Source organism: Cutaneotrichosporon cavernicola (genome assembly GCF_030864355.1).
Source record: "Cutaneotrichosporon cavernicola HIS019 DNA, chromosome: 1".
Classification (NCBI taxonomy): Eukaryota; Fungi; Basidiomycota; class Tremellomycetes; order Trichosporonales; family Trichosporonaceae; genus Cutaneotrichosporon; species Cutaneotrichosporon cavernicola.
Window position 1 is genome coordinate 2,616,753 of NC_083393.1, and position 14,326 is coordinate 2,631,078.

The following is a 14,326-nucleotide window of genomic DNA, read 5'->3' on the forward strand; positions in this document are numbered from 1 at the left end:
GGGACCCGCGATGACGAGTTTCCAATGCAAGCCCGCTCAACGCATGCCAATCTTAAAAAGTAGCCAACATTTTGCACGTTGAAACCAGCAACCAGCCTCGAGGCATCGGGCATCGAGGCCTGCACGCTTGCACACGCAATGTCTAACCCCGAACAGGTCGCATCTGACTTGCTTAACTCCTGCTCCTGACCTCCTGGCCTCCTGACCTTCTGACCTCATCACAAGGTCTGCTCCCGCAGGCCCGAGCGGACCCGCGAATGAGGCGTGGCGTACACACCCCCGCTAAGACCTCCTCCGATCAAGTCGGTCAAGTCGGCGTCGCGCCATCGCACTCACACCTACTTGTTTCGTCCCCGCCACCGCCAGCCCCTCTGGGTGGTGGCTTGTGGCCCGGGCCTGAATGGCGATGACACGTCCTATGGGCAACTCCTCGGCACCGAAGGGTATATCGGTGCGCGACATCTGGAGGCCTGGAGACCTGAAATCGACAGGCAGGCAAAACTGCCATCATCTCCCATTGCCATGCTGGCACACTGACTGCTGGCGGGGTTGCAGAGAGGCGGTGTTGTGATCGTCGCTATTCTCACCCTCGTCGTCCAGTCGCCCTCGATGCGTAGCGTGAACCCCTCATCGCACAAGTCTGCCTCGGTACGAGCATCTGCCCCACTGAGAGCGAAGCAGCGAAACATTGCATCAGAACGAGTGTGCCAGTCGAGTCACCCCCGTCACCCCAAGTCAGCTTCCTCACTCGCTCACCCATTCACAGATTCAATTGACTCGCCTTGTTCTGCATCGCCACCATCACACAACGCTCCATCTCATCCTCCACTTGACTCCTCACATAAAGTCCCTCACAGCCGCCCTGGTTTCACTTCATTCCCACATCCCGACATGGTCATCCACCACTGCCCCTATCATTGCCAGCATGTGCGTCATGCGGGCTACCCCAATCTTCCTCCGGCGTGCCACGCGCTAACCCTCCATCCGTACCACCAGCACTACGCGACCTACCCCCAAACGTACTACCATATGACCTCGACGACATCCTACTTCCCAACAACGATCAAGCTCGACGTTGAGGACTCAGACTACGCCCGCACCTTCACCGAGACGATCACGCACCCATGGGGCGCATGGCCGTCCTCGGCCGACCTGGCCACACTGGACCGGCTTACTTCGGAGCCGTGAGTTGCTCTGTTTCAGCTGACACCAGCGAGCGCCTCAAGGCCGTCGTCGACGTACTCAAGGAGCGTCTCGGGTCCGGCGGGGAATGCGCCGCGCGGGTGAGTCATCTACGGGCCTTGCGGGCCTTTGACCGAATGGTGAAACGTCACCAATCTCTGTGCGCAAACATGGAGCCGATCTGAGCGAGGAAGCATGCCTTCTTGCGCCCTCATTCCATACCATTCCACACCAGCCCCAATGTCCGTGATCGCCACATGGTCCTTGCTGACACCAGGCCCTCAAGCTCATCACAGCGCTTCCCTTCTCAGCTCTAGCCGACCTCGAGGGCGAGATTACCAAAGTGGCCGACGGGACTCGCTGGGCCGACTACTCTACTCGCGTAGACGCTGCGTACTTCCTCCCCCAAGTAGCTGAGGCCAAAGCCGCGCGCGATGAGGTCGATAAAGAGCGTAACTGGGACGCTTGGCAGGCAATGTATGGCCGCAGCGGAGCGGCATGGGTTCCCCCGCCCATGGAGAGCGCGTACGCGTACCCCAAGATGCCCGAGGTCGAGTGTCCCACGAACCCGTCGGGATGGCGGTTCGTGATGTTCCCCGAGCCATTTATGCGTCATATGGAGACCGGCGGAGCTTACCCCTGGCACCGCTAGTCTCTGGCATCACGACCATTCGGCAAGATTCCATCTCCCCGTAACATCTAACTGTGTTCAGTAAAAGTGTACAGTGTTGTCTGCATCGTATTCCTACAGGTGTCTCCATCTGACCAGAAAGACTAGCTGCCCGTGCGTTGTCTGGGCTGCTACGCGCCGCCCTTATTCTCTCAGGAATCCAGTGGTCTCTGATTGCGTCTTCCAGTTTCTGCCTTTGCGGTCTCTAGGGTTTCTGCTATCTGTGTTGAGGTTTTATGCACCACCTATGCCCGTGCGTCGCCTGTCACTGCCAAGCTGCCACACTCATCCAGCCAACCCATCAACCAAGTTTGCCTCCGTTCGCACATGGTCACTCGGATACGAACCAGTCCGCCGGGTGGGGGCTCAGGAACGCCGAGTTTGAAGTTTAGTGCAAGTTACACCAGACAAGAGCGGCACCAGGTACCAGGTCGCGTGAACGTAGATGGGCTGGAGTGCGCAGCCCGCTTCTGTAGCATGAAGAGTTGACCCAGACTTCCGGCAGATCCGGACTACGTGGTCCCAGGTGGACGTGGGCTCGGCGTTCAGTGAGGCTGACTCGTGGCAGATGGCGTGTGTGGCACTTGAGAAGCTCAAGCAGCTGAGATAGAGATTAGCAACGGAGCAAGTGTAAGTTATTGAAAAAAAGACCGCATCGACAACCAAGGGGTCGCCGTGTTCTTGTAGCTTGCAAGATACATATGTACAGCGGCCCAGTCCGCTCGCTGCGGAGGAGGGTCTGGGCTACAGGGCTACAGTTGACGAGTACACAGGGAGCTCAGCTACTAGCTGCCCTTTTATTCCGGCGACGGTGGGGGTGGGACTGCGTGGGACTGCTCGCCGGCAATATATTCACTCGCCGTCCATCAGTCGACCAGGTGGCCGAGGCCCATCCGGCCAGTGGGCTTTGCGTCTGGTGAGCCCGGCCGCTCGTTCGAGCGGTACGAGTGCGACCTGCGCGAATCCTGGCTCCAGCCAGACCCAGGACGCGAGCCGTCCTCACGGTCACGAGGGTCGCGATGGTATGTGCCAAGGCTGGGCGGCGCGTCCATGCGCGACGACATAGAAGGCAGGCGCTGCGGCGGGGGAGGGCGATGGGGAGGGCGATGGGGGTGGTGGTACTGGTGCTCGCGGGGCGCGGGTGCCGTGGTGGGTCTATGCCGGTCGACTGGGGGTTGGTGAACAGGAGGGCGGATTGATCCGGCACTGCGAGGCGGATGATCGGGCTCGGGGCCACGGTAGTACGGGTCACGCTGGTCATAGCGCGGATCCGCGCGAGGATCGACCCGATGTTCAAGGCGCGGGTCAACACGATGGTCAACGCGAGGATCGACACGAGGATCGACGCGACGATCAACACGAGCATCAACACGAGGGTCGACACGGGGATCGTAGCGAGGGTCCCCTCGAGGATCGACACGCGGGTCGCGCATGTCATGTGCGTACACCTCGCGCGGGTCGCGATAGTCGCGCGGCTGCAGCTCGCGGTGATCACGCGGAGGCATCTCTCGGGGGTCGCGGGGGTCTCGCGGTGTTAGTTCGCGGGGGTCTCGAGGAGGTACCTCGCGAAGAGGCACACTCAGCTCCCGAGGATCCCGAGGAACCGACATTTCGCGCGGGTCCCTAGGCACTGACATTTCGCGAGGATCGCGGGGCACCGACATCTCCCGCGGGACGCGCATCTCCTCGCGCGGATCGCGATGACGAGGAGGTGCGTCGCGAGGGTCACGGTCCGCCCAGCGAGGGTCGTACGGCGCGGCATTGGGAGGAGGGGGCCCGGGGGGGTAGTTGCCATATGCTGCTTCCGGGGGATAGTTGGGAGGGAGCGAGTGTCGGCCAGCTTGCCTCTGGTACCCTGGGCCGTAATTAGGCGGGTACGAGTACGACGGACCAGGGTACGCCGTCGGAGGAGGAGGGTGAGGAGGAGGAGGAGGAGGTGCGCCAGGCGGCATGTGATGAGGGGGAGGACCCCCCGACGAGCCAGGGCGGTACCCATCAAACGCCGGCGGAGGTGGGGGCGCCATGGGACCACCGCCACCGTGTCCGTACTGCGCATAGTAGCCGTTGTTGGGGGGCGGTGGATAGCTGGCGTATGGAGGGTCGCTGGGGTAACGAGGTCCCTCGAGACCGAGATAGGCAGCCTGGCTTCCGGGTCGGTGACGCTTCTGGTTGTACGGGTCCTCATCATCCGACATTCCTGCGCTCTTGGGTCGCTTGCCAGCTGGTTTGTTTCGGGCAGGACGTGGGTCCTTGCGAACACGGATTTTGAGCCCTTGTTCGGCGAATACCCTGGATAGCTCTGTCGCCTCTGCGGACCTGTCAGCATCGACGTGACAATCGCGACGCTGTGTGACGTACTCTGCATGCCGGGGAATTTCTTGGCTGAGTAGACGGAGAATGTTTGCGTGTGAACTGTCGTGCAGTAGTAGACCTCCTGACTGGAAGACGTCAGCCTGCCCCCGCACTTGGTATTTACTCGACAATCTCAAACAAGGTGAGTTTGAGTTTGTACCTTCCCTCCTTACGAACACCCAAATCGGGGAAGACGAAGAACGCGGCGTCCTTGTTGTCAATGTCCTTGAGGTGATAGAGTGATGATACTGGCGTGCCAGTTAGAAAGCGTGTGCGGCCGTCATCAATGACATGCAGCTCAGAGTCCTGGTCATCGCCACCCACGAGGCAGGCAAAGAGGAAGTAGTATGGGTCTAGACACGTTAGAACCGTGACTGTCAGATCGGCCCGACTTACTCTGCATGTACAGCTGGCCGTTACTCCTTCCCTTGCCGTCATTGCCCATGGGCGTAATCTCTTCGCCCTTGTCCGTCTTGACCTTGAGTTGGATGATGGGAGTTGGGTCGACAGGTCGGCGATCCGCTATAGAGTCAGAACGACAAGTATCATCAGCTGCGGCAGTACTCACACTTCTCTCCAACGCCACACATGCGTGCTTGTTGTGGTTCTTGGCGCATGATTAGTTCGTATTGACTGGTTTGGAATTGCCAAGTGTATCCAGGAGGGGTGAGAGGGCGTGCGAGAGGGTATGATGGAAGGCATTTGGAAAGTCGATCAAGGGGAAGCAAGGGGAGACAGTGTCAGCATGGTCCGCAAAAGACTCAAACCCCCTTTCCATGCCTCAAGTGCGCCCTGACGCCACCAGAGTGTAACTTGTATACACTCATAGGGTGCCCTGCCTGCGCAATGACGATAGACGCGACGCCACGTTTGTTGGGGCCTCGGCCTCAAGCAACTCACATGTTTTTGCGCCCCTCGCGCTTCTGGGTGACCGGCACATACTCGTACGCATAGTCGACACTCTCAACCCACTTGTTGTCGGCACTCCCACTCCCGCTCCCGCTGCTCTTGCCCGGCTGTTTGCCCTTGTCAACCGCTTCTGCGGGACTCGAACCTGGGCTCGAGCTGACGCTACCCCGCTTGTCCTTTGGCCCTGACGCTCGGTCGACTGGGGAGCGAGCCGCGGGCGACGTGGGTTGCCTTCGGGATGCGGGTTGGGTTGCCTGGCCGCGACGAGGAATGGTGTGATGGTCACTGTCGCGGTCGCGCTCACGATCCATGTCGGCAGGGCGCGACCGGGGGGATGATTGGGAATGTGGTGGACAGAGTGCAACAGACATTGTGGAGCGGTTGCGAACGGATATTGTTCCAAGTTATAGCTGTTGGCTGTCAGTTGACGATCTTAACAACAGGTGCAAAGCCCAGTTGCGAGGCGATGCCTTTGCCATCGGCGTGGGGCAGGGGGAGGTGCGTGTGCGTGTGTGTGTGTCATGCCAAAAGAGAGGCAGTGCGAGGGAGAGAAGGAGAGAAGGACGAGTGGATTCGATGCGCGTGGATGCGTGGATGCGTGGGTGCGGATGGATCGTGTGCAAGATGTGTGTGTGTGTTTGTGTGTGTGTGTGAGAGAGAGAGAGAGAGAGCGAGGGAGGGAGAGGAGCATACTACCACAGATCGTCTGCTTCAATTCTCGGTTGCTCGGATGCTGGTGAATTGGACAACGCAGCCGAAGAAGAGACCAGCAATGAGTGATTGGCAAGTAGGGTATTGCCGAGACACGGATCAACAGCCCAAAGACAACGGCATCAAGCGACGCAAACAACTCACGGTGTGATTTGTATCCTAGTCGTCAATTGTGAAATTGAGTGACCGTAAGGTTGCAAGCAGCGCACAGACGGTTGCCTAGCGAGGAACAGAAAAGGTGTTGATGACGGGGACAAAGCGCAAGCAGCAGTGGCGTCTGTCACTCCAATTCGTCTTGGGTGTGTAGCTGTGCAGTGCAAATTCAAGTGTAGGTTGGGGAATGTAGAGGAACCAAAGAAAGGTGTGTTGATCCAGACTCGTGCTGACGCCCCACGGACCACAGGGTCAAATAATTCGAATGCAAGTAGCGCAAGCACTGGAAGACGGGTGGTGGTCGCGTGGGAGGTGGTGGGGATGGTGGTGGGTGCGAGACCAAGTGGTGCGAGGTGTATGCAGGGCAAAGGTGGTGCCACAAGAGACAGGAGGGTTGACTGACAGTGGCGAGTGGTTGAGTAGTGTGAGAGTGTGAGAGTGTGAGAGTGAGAGAGTGAGAGAGTGTGAGAGAAGGAGGAGGATGAGAGTGGGAGTGGGAGTGGGAGTGAGTGTGAGGGTGAGAGTGAGAGTGAGAGTGAGAATGAGAATGAGAATGAGAGGAGTATGGAAGGATGTGGGATGGAAGGGAGAGAAGCGAAGAAACGTTGAGGCGGGAAGCGGGGTTGACGGTTGCAGACGTAGGATGGGGAAGGGAGGTCTGGATTGATTGAGAGAGAATCAAGGCACCATCTAGATCTCCTAGGATGAGGCAAGGCTTAAGGCGTTAAGGTAAGACGTTAAACGTTGGACACTGGCCTTGGTCATGGTCTCCCTGCTGGGCTCCTGTCTACCATTGTGAGGGACCACCATACAAACTCATCCAATACTACAACAGGGTAAAAAACCAAAGGGGGATTATTCAGGGAATTAACACTTGAACCCGGTCGGCGTAAAGAAGACAAAGGGTTAAAGGGGAACCAGGGACAACAGGGGAACGGAGGACCCGGAGGGGTCAGAACGTCAGAGGTAATGCTGAGTTAGACAATAGTGCATATGGCAGAGGAGTCAGGGGTACGGCGGACCAAGTGGATCAAGCCAAAGGAAGGAATCAGGGATCTGTAATTGTCTGCCGATGATGTGTTAGGGCGTTGAAGGGTAAAGAGGAACCACCGACAGGGATACAGCATAACTTCAGGGACACCGGGGGTTTGGGTGATCATTAGGATGTACGAAATGTTACTAAAGAGTATCTGAAGAGTATCTGCCAAAGTTTGTTCAAATTCAAACCCAGATCAACGTGTAATGGTTCCAGTTAGATTTTTACAATCAAACCAAGGGGAGCAAGGAGGGGAAGAAACAAGGTTTGAGCCAGGGCCCTGTATGGTGGCACATTCCCCTTGGGTATGGTGTCTGGCACTCCATGTTGTGTGTACAGGATCCTATTCTAGTAACCCTACAATTCCTACAATGCAAAAGGATTGTTTCTATCGCATACCTGTACCCCGTAGATCCGGATTGGAGACTACGTTGGCCTCTCTGTTGGCTTAACTGTATTCTTTACTCGCAATTCTGTTTACGATCAGCAATAAGCCCATTCAAACACATCATGTGCCCCAATACATGCAAGAAAATCAATCGTAAGAACCAGGGCCGCACCTGAGACAGTTCCGTGGGGCATGTAGCAGAGCACTGCAACCAGATCGTGACAGGCCCGAACCAGGGAGTCGGCAGAGCTGCAGACGCGTCCCAGCGAACAGAGTGTCGGGCCACCATTTTCACATGCACCAATATTGGAACTGGAACGCCCGAAGCTTTGTGCCCGCCCCAGTGACATTTACCTGTTCCTGAGGACTGAGGACAGGAGGCTTGCGGCTGGTGACCCCTTTGGTCCTAACGTTAAAATGAAGTGAGTGGGCAGTCCCATTCAGTATTGACGGGAGTCCCGGCCAAGGGGTATTCAAAAGGAGGCTGACCCGGGTGGCCCAAGTATGGCGCGTGGCTGTGGCGTAAGGATTATCCTCAATCCCCTGTTGGTGTCCCAAATCTCCCAAAACCTTGTTTCTAATTGCCAGGAGGTCCCAGATCCAGAACCAAACCAGCTACCACTCGCCACTCCCTCAAAGTCCCTGAAACTTAAGGACGCCCCTCTCCGCCTTGGAGTTGCCACGTCTTATCAATGCCATCCAACCCAGCCACAAAGTGTCAACGTTTGCCTGCCGTCCAAGGGCCAAGGGACCCGCATCAGCCATGCCGCCAGGGTGGGGCGTTCGTCAAGACGATCTTCCATGCAGCACAGCTCCTGGAACAGAACATTGCCAGTTTGCTGGTCTGCTGGTCTGCTACCCTGCTGACCTGCTGACCTGGCTTGAGGAGAGGCTGGATCATGGGGCCGATTGGAAACCGTAGCTGACCCGTCCTACAAATCCGGCCCTCGGGTGTTGTGGTTTACGCAATCCGCTACAGCTTGTGGCCGGTCCATCAACAAGACTCCAACATGGCCTCGGCGCCCAAGAAACCACACTCCCAATTCTGTCCCACTGCTCACTCGTTGCGACGTGACACCAGCCGCCCGCGGCATTACACGCTTTGTCCTCCTGCTGGCTGCCAACGTCATGGTTGCCTCGTCAATGGTCGCTTGTCGTCCACTCATCAGGTACAGACGAGCAGTCTGGGACGCTGTCTTTCGATCACAGTGCGGGTAACCTTCATCCATCACGTTCCTAGCTGTCGAGAATCCAAGCGCCGTTCCCATCTGCCAGGGCTTGCGCTGGCCCCGGGCTGACCTCGTGCCCCAAAGTCGGACTTTACAAAGACTCTCGGCATACCACGCCACTCGAGGGTTAGTGCGTCAGACATTGCATGCCGACAGTCTGGGTTACGCTACTGAAACAGGACCAGGCGTCGCACGTCTACTTTTCCACAAATGTCCCTTCCAACCCCTGGCCGGCCCAACTTTGACAGAGCTGGGCGGTGAACTCCCGACAACTTTACGCACACCTCGGTCCCCTGCTGACAGCATATACAAGGTTCGGTTGTCCCGGGAGTCTGGCACGCTGCAAGGGGTTGTTGGGAGCGAGGCACGGCGACCGAGGACCAAGCCAAAAGCAGAAGCCACCTGTGCGCCTGCCGTTGTGCATGCCCATGTCATGCGCAATGTTCTCAACACGTTCACCATGTGTGCTGACTTTGGACGTTGATCTCGCAAGGTCGCACTCGAGATTCTAGTGTGACGACAGCCTTCTGAGAGAGTTTCAAACAGGTCGAGCGATAGTGCGTTACGGTGATCCGATCCTGTGACATGACCATGGACTGACTGAGCCGCTGTGCTGTGTGACCTTTGGAACTGATCGCCTCTTCTGGGGGAACAAAATCACTCAATCTGCGTGGCACTCGGCCATGGCACGACGTGCCTGCTACCATTCCGTGGGAGGAACCGGAGGGGATGCTGAGTTTAAGATTCGCTCGCCCTATTCGCTGGTGCCTACATGAGGCCAGGGACAGGACTCTGACGACTCTGGCCGGGGGGACAATGCAACGCGTCCCGCAAATTGGACACTGTGGTCATCAACCCAAAGTCACGCACGAGTTTGACACGCGAGGTCGTCTCCGCCTCAACTTAGGATGGGGTCCAAACTCTAAACATCGTCCCATCTCCAAATTGTGATTCAAACTCCCGGGTGAATAACACGCGAGCCTTGCCAATAACTGGGTCAGGGCCAGGGGTTTAGCACAAATTACCTCGGGCCACGTTTTTTTGCCACCGAGCATTTGACCAGCCAAGTATCCATTGCAGTGCAGCCAAAGCCGACTGCCTGACGTCCGAGTTTGGGATACGAGGTTTCATGTCTGGAGAGTCCAAACGTTCAACGCCCACGACCGAAGTGGCGCCATGCATGTCGCTCCACTGGCAAAGCATTCTGACTCGGTGCCATCAATCCCGCCTGAAGGCTATTTACGTTGGCGACTGCTTGTTTGGACGTGGTCGCGACCTTTGGCACCGGTGTTTGCATGGTGGCTTGGCTACGAGCATGAGGCTAAAGGCAGACAGGCACGCCGCTGATCTCTTTCTACGCCTAACCTTCTACTTTACTCCGCACTCGTAGGCTTCGTATGCAAACTGATCCTCGTCGCACTGACGCCAGCCTCGTTGGTACGTTTGGTGCAGTATCAACTTCCGTGTTACTTGGCGGTGTCGCTTGCATCGGATACACTCCCAAGGACCAAGCTATTGGTTCACATTGCCTTTCGCAGGTTGGGACAGGTGGGTCCCCAGATCTCCAGCCCCATCCGAACACCACCCGACGGTCAGACACTCAATACACTGCCGGTTGACAACTGATGGAGTTGACCGTCGGCTCCAGCTTGATCGGACGTCTTCTCGATGCCGCGGCCGTCCCAGCCACAGGTCGTGACCCAAAGTTGCGACTCTCTGACGGAAACGAGGCTTCGAGTGAATTGGGCATGAGTCGCAATCGCGGCGGTTCAAACTCCCCACATGATACTGCCAGATGACTGTAGCGGTCTGACAGAGCCCAGTTGGCGGCCCCTTTTCGCGTGAGGACAACGATCGCCCTCCCTCCTTCCGAACGTCGAAAGTAGAGATCGGCGGTCGTTCTGGCACTTGGTCCGCAATGCGGGGTCAAGCTGTCGACATATACGGATTCGTCAAGCTGTCGACATTTTATACGGATTCGTCAAGCAGGACAACGGCCATTTACAAAAGTATACAACAGGCCCCGCGCAGGGGCAGTTCGCACTTGGATTTCGTGTGATTGTGTCGTGCGGCAGAGAAAGCTGCTTGGCAGCGTCGCCGACGCGCAACGTAGGAGGACCTCATCGGTGGGGGGGGCCTCGGCCTCTTCGGTCTTGGCAAGGAGCCCCACCGATGACCTCTCTATCCTCTCGAGTGGCAGCACTGCACTTGGACCAAGACCGCGGTTCTGGCCGGGCCGCTGAACTGAAGAACCAGTTGGCACCTTCCCGTCTCTCGAGAGCGTTCCTGCTTTTAATGATTGGCTCCGGAGCTGCAGGTACCTTTTCGAGCGACAGTTCGGAGTGCAGCAGAGCTGAAATTGTAAGGGATAACCCTTTGGGCAATTATTGGACTCTGTTTTTTGGACGAGGGGCATCGGGTAGAGAGGCGCGTGGCGGGGTTAGCTGAACAGAAAAGCGGCAGCGCGCGCCTTCTCAGACGCCGATGTATGGGGTGTTGGATGTACCGGGTCCACCGCTGCGCTCCTCGATTCAGTGCTTCCTCAGCCTCGTCTCTCTCTTTACGTTCTTCGCTCTTTTCGCTCTCGTGGCACCCATCACTCCCATTGCTCCCACCGCTTCAACCGCTGATACGCGCCCACCACGCCCTCCCCCGCCCTTCCCAAAGGCCCAACCCCACGTCTCTACGCTTCTACACCCTCTCACTGTGCTCTCAAAACGATTGACGGTCAGTGAGAGCGAGAACGCATCCTAAACGGTTCACAGAACCCGAGGGGACATGGTAATGAATTGCTTGCCGTTCCGAGGTCAAGCCACCTGCCATCCGGGGAGCCAACCGATAACCGCCAGACAGGGTGCACAAGGAAAAAAGGTCACACGGCACCCGTCAGCTCGGTGGGTCGTATAGTCGGGTTAGAGCTTTCCGTGGAAGGAGATTCTCTCACTACCAGCCAGGTCGAACTTACCCGCGCAGCGGGGTTCAGGAAATATGCAGTGTCGTCCAACAGGTCTTGTGCTGCTGCCACCAGCGCTGGGGAAAGCAGATGGCTCCACCCTGTTCTACCCACCCAAGCCGACCCCAGTCGACTTAGGTAGAAGGGATTGTGGCAGCACAAGAACTTTCTAGAGGGACACTGCACATTCACGGAATGAACGGAAGTGAGAGCCGTGTGACGGAGAACGATGTTATGCCATTCCGTACGAGAACACAGCGCTGAGAGTGACGTGGACGAGAAATAAATTCGTGTGGAAGTGGCAGAAAGTTTGGATCTTGAGCGTGGTGCCTCTCCTGACGCAGATTTACGCGCCCATCATGATCGAACCCAATTCAACGAAGAGGAACGAAACACCGAGCTGTGCAAGACCAAACAGTGACGACGAGCTGGCGCGAGATGAAATGTTTTTGCGGCACAAGGAATAAGTGTTGGGGTTGGACGAGCGAAGCGGCTCAGACTGTGGCAATCGGTAAGCTCGGCCTCACGAGCTCCATGTCGTCAACCAATACATCTCACAACGAAGAGCAGAGTGCCTTTTGCGGACATGATGTGTCCGGCAGCGTGAGAAATATTGCGAGGTGGTAGAGGGCCGGAGCGCGAGAGAGAGTGTGGCAGAAATGGGATCGTCGCCAACGTGAACCCCCAAGACTCCTCCAAACAGTGCTGGGGAGGATTGATGAGTCGATGCCCATCCCGCAGCGGAACAGCGAATCATTGTATCCCAGTCTATCTCCATTGCTATTCCGAACACGCACTCGTTCTGCGGCACTCATGACACGGAGCACGGAGTCACGGAAGACGCCGACGTGCCCTATAATAGGGAGACGGAAACGTCTACATGACGGAAAAAAAACTTGACTTTAGACTTGTACGGCCGAGTCTTCGGGTTGCGGACTGACTAACTGGAGATTTTCCAGTGATGACGGCGGACATGACAGCTCCACGCGACTGGATACAGAGTTCAAGGGCAAATTAAGCCGCACTGATTGTCGGAGCCGCCGGGCCGGTGTTCCCAGATTCCCGGATCAAGACGAGCATTGCCACTTAATACTTACCGCCCCTCGGAACAGGGTGAGCAGCTCTTGGCGTCGGAGTTGCATTTGCGGGTTACCCCGCGTGGTATTCCAAGCAGCCTTCGGCATTGCGAAGAGTGAAAGGACCGTCTTCACAGCGAATACCGCCAGCGGCCATCAATTCCAAGGAGATGGAAGGTTAACAGCTATCTGAAACAGGGACGTCTCGTGGTTGCGCCACAGCCCCCAGCAACCCATTCACTCCCACAAAACGTGGCACAGATGGAAATACATTTCAGAACACCGTTGCATAACACCGAAATGAGGGGGGCGAAGGCCATGCGGCGCCGCTGATGTGCACCCTTGTGCAGACCCTTGCGCGGGCTTGTGCGCGTAGCCGCCCACACCATCCCCTGTCGACCAATGCACGCGACACATCATCCTCCATGTCTAGAGTGCGAGTGGAGAATTTGTATTGGGTTCTGGAAAGACAATCCGAACGACAGCGTCCTGATGACAGACCCATGGTGTCACCCCCAAGTGCCACACTCCAAGCGTGACACGGTTAATCAACGATTCGATTAAAACCATTTGGTTGTCTGTAAATAACAATATGCTGTTTATCGTGGGCAGTCTGGCTACGACCGCAGGACATTCGGCAGCTCGGCAGATGCGTCAGAGGAGGCCGCCGATCCGCCGACTTGGCCGAGGTCGCCAACTGACTGGTCTGGATGATGAGGAACCCTACTTTTAAAATGGCTCATACCCTTTCCAAAGCTCAGTTCCACTCCTGGACGGCTTTAATCATGCCCCGAACAAGCGCCACCAAACGCCAGGCACGCATTCCCTGACAGTGCCAAAGAGGACTGGGGAGCTGCCAAGCAACGGAGCCTCCGCCGCCCAGTTGCTCCCGTCATCGTCGTCGTACTCTAAGTTCAAGCCCTTACGGCGTTTTTGTGGTGCCAGTAATTCATTCCGTGCCTACCAACGTTTCCTCGGTTCGTTTTTATCGGCCACTCCGGGTTGGGTTCCGATTTAAACTGTTCCGCACCAAGTAGGCGCCACGCAGACACGTCAGCGACGCAGTAACCCCTCTCTCGGGCTGAGTTGGTGGATGTGCAAACTCGGTCCTTTTCCAACGTACTTGGCAAAGTGGAAATCACAGTGCGGAAGGAGGGACGCAGAACAATAATATCTCCGAGTCTGCTCAGGTCTGTGCATACGCCCCCAGGTATGAGCTGTACCTGCAAGTACAATACTACGTTTAGCTCGGAGGAGATGTGTTGGGTGCGAGTGGACGGTGCGAAGAGCATTAGTGCCATGTGAATATGTGAAGAAGATTCTTGATGGAACCCGAAATCCTGGTTGTGCCCTTTGGCAGGGGTGAGATGGCCGAGGATGACAGGCCCGGTAAACTGGGCAACATGATTGATTCATCACAAGGTCCAAACTGGAATCGAGGTTCCAAGCATCGGAGCAGCGTCAGTGCGACTTGTCGGAAAAAATCCGTGATTGCACCCGAGTCTGAGTCTCCCTTGACGAGATCACGAACATCCATGTTACTCTGTTACTTTATTAGACTGAAACGACACGGTGCAGATCTCACTTTACTGTATTCTTTTAGGCATGTGGTCAGGTGTCCTGGGGTTCACCTGGTTGACCCTGTTTGGCCGCACAAGGGCCCAAGT

At 56.8% G+C, this 14,326-nt stretch overlaps 2 protein-coding genes across 2 annotated transcripts; one reads left to right on the forward strand and one right to left on the reverse strand.

Annotated features, from left to right (window-relative positions):
- Positions 1-891: 891 nt before the first annotated feature.
- Positions 892-1,834, forward strand: CcaverHIS019_0109740 (uncharacterized protein; the record flags this gene model as incomplete). Its single annotated transcript, XM_060604291.1, has 4 exons — positions 892-927; positions 997-1,184; positions 1,214-1,283; positions 1,460-1,834. 4 exons carry the CDS (start codon positions 892-894, stop codon positions 1,832-1,834), a joined length of 669 nt encoding a protein of 222 aa, XP_060453522.1.
- An 884-nt stretch (positions 1,835-2,718) lies between these two features.
- CcaverHIS019_0109750 (uncharacterized protein) lies at positions 2,719-5,424 on the reverse strand (the record flags this gene model as incomplete). Its single annotated transcript, XM_060604292.1, has 7 exons — positions 2,719-4,160; positions 4,211-4,290; positions 4,365-4,557; positions 4,601-4,726; positions 4,773-4,837; positions 5,105-5,312; positions 5,418-5,424. The coding sequence occupies 7 exons, from the start codon at positions 5,422-5,424 to the stop codon at positions 2,719-2,721; spliced, it is 2,121 nt and encodes a 706-aa protein (XP_060453523.1).
- Between the last annotated feature and the right edge of the window lie 8,902 nt (positions 5,425-14,326).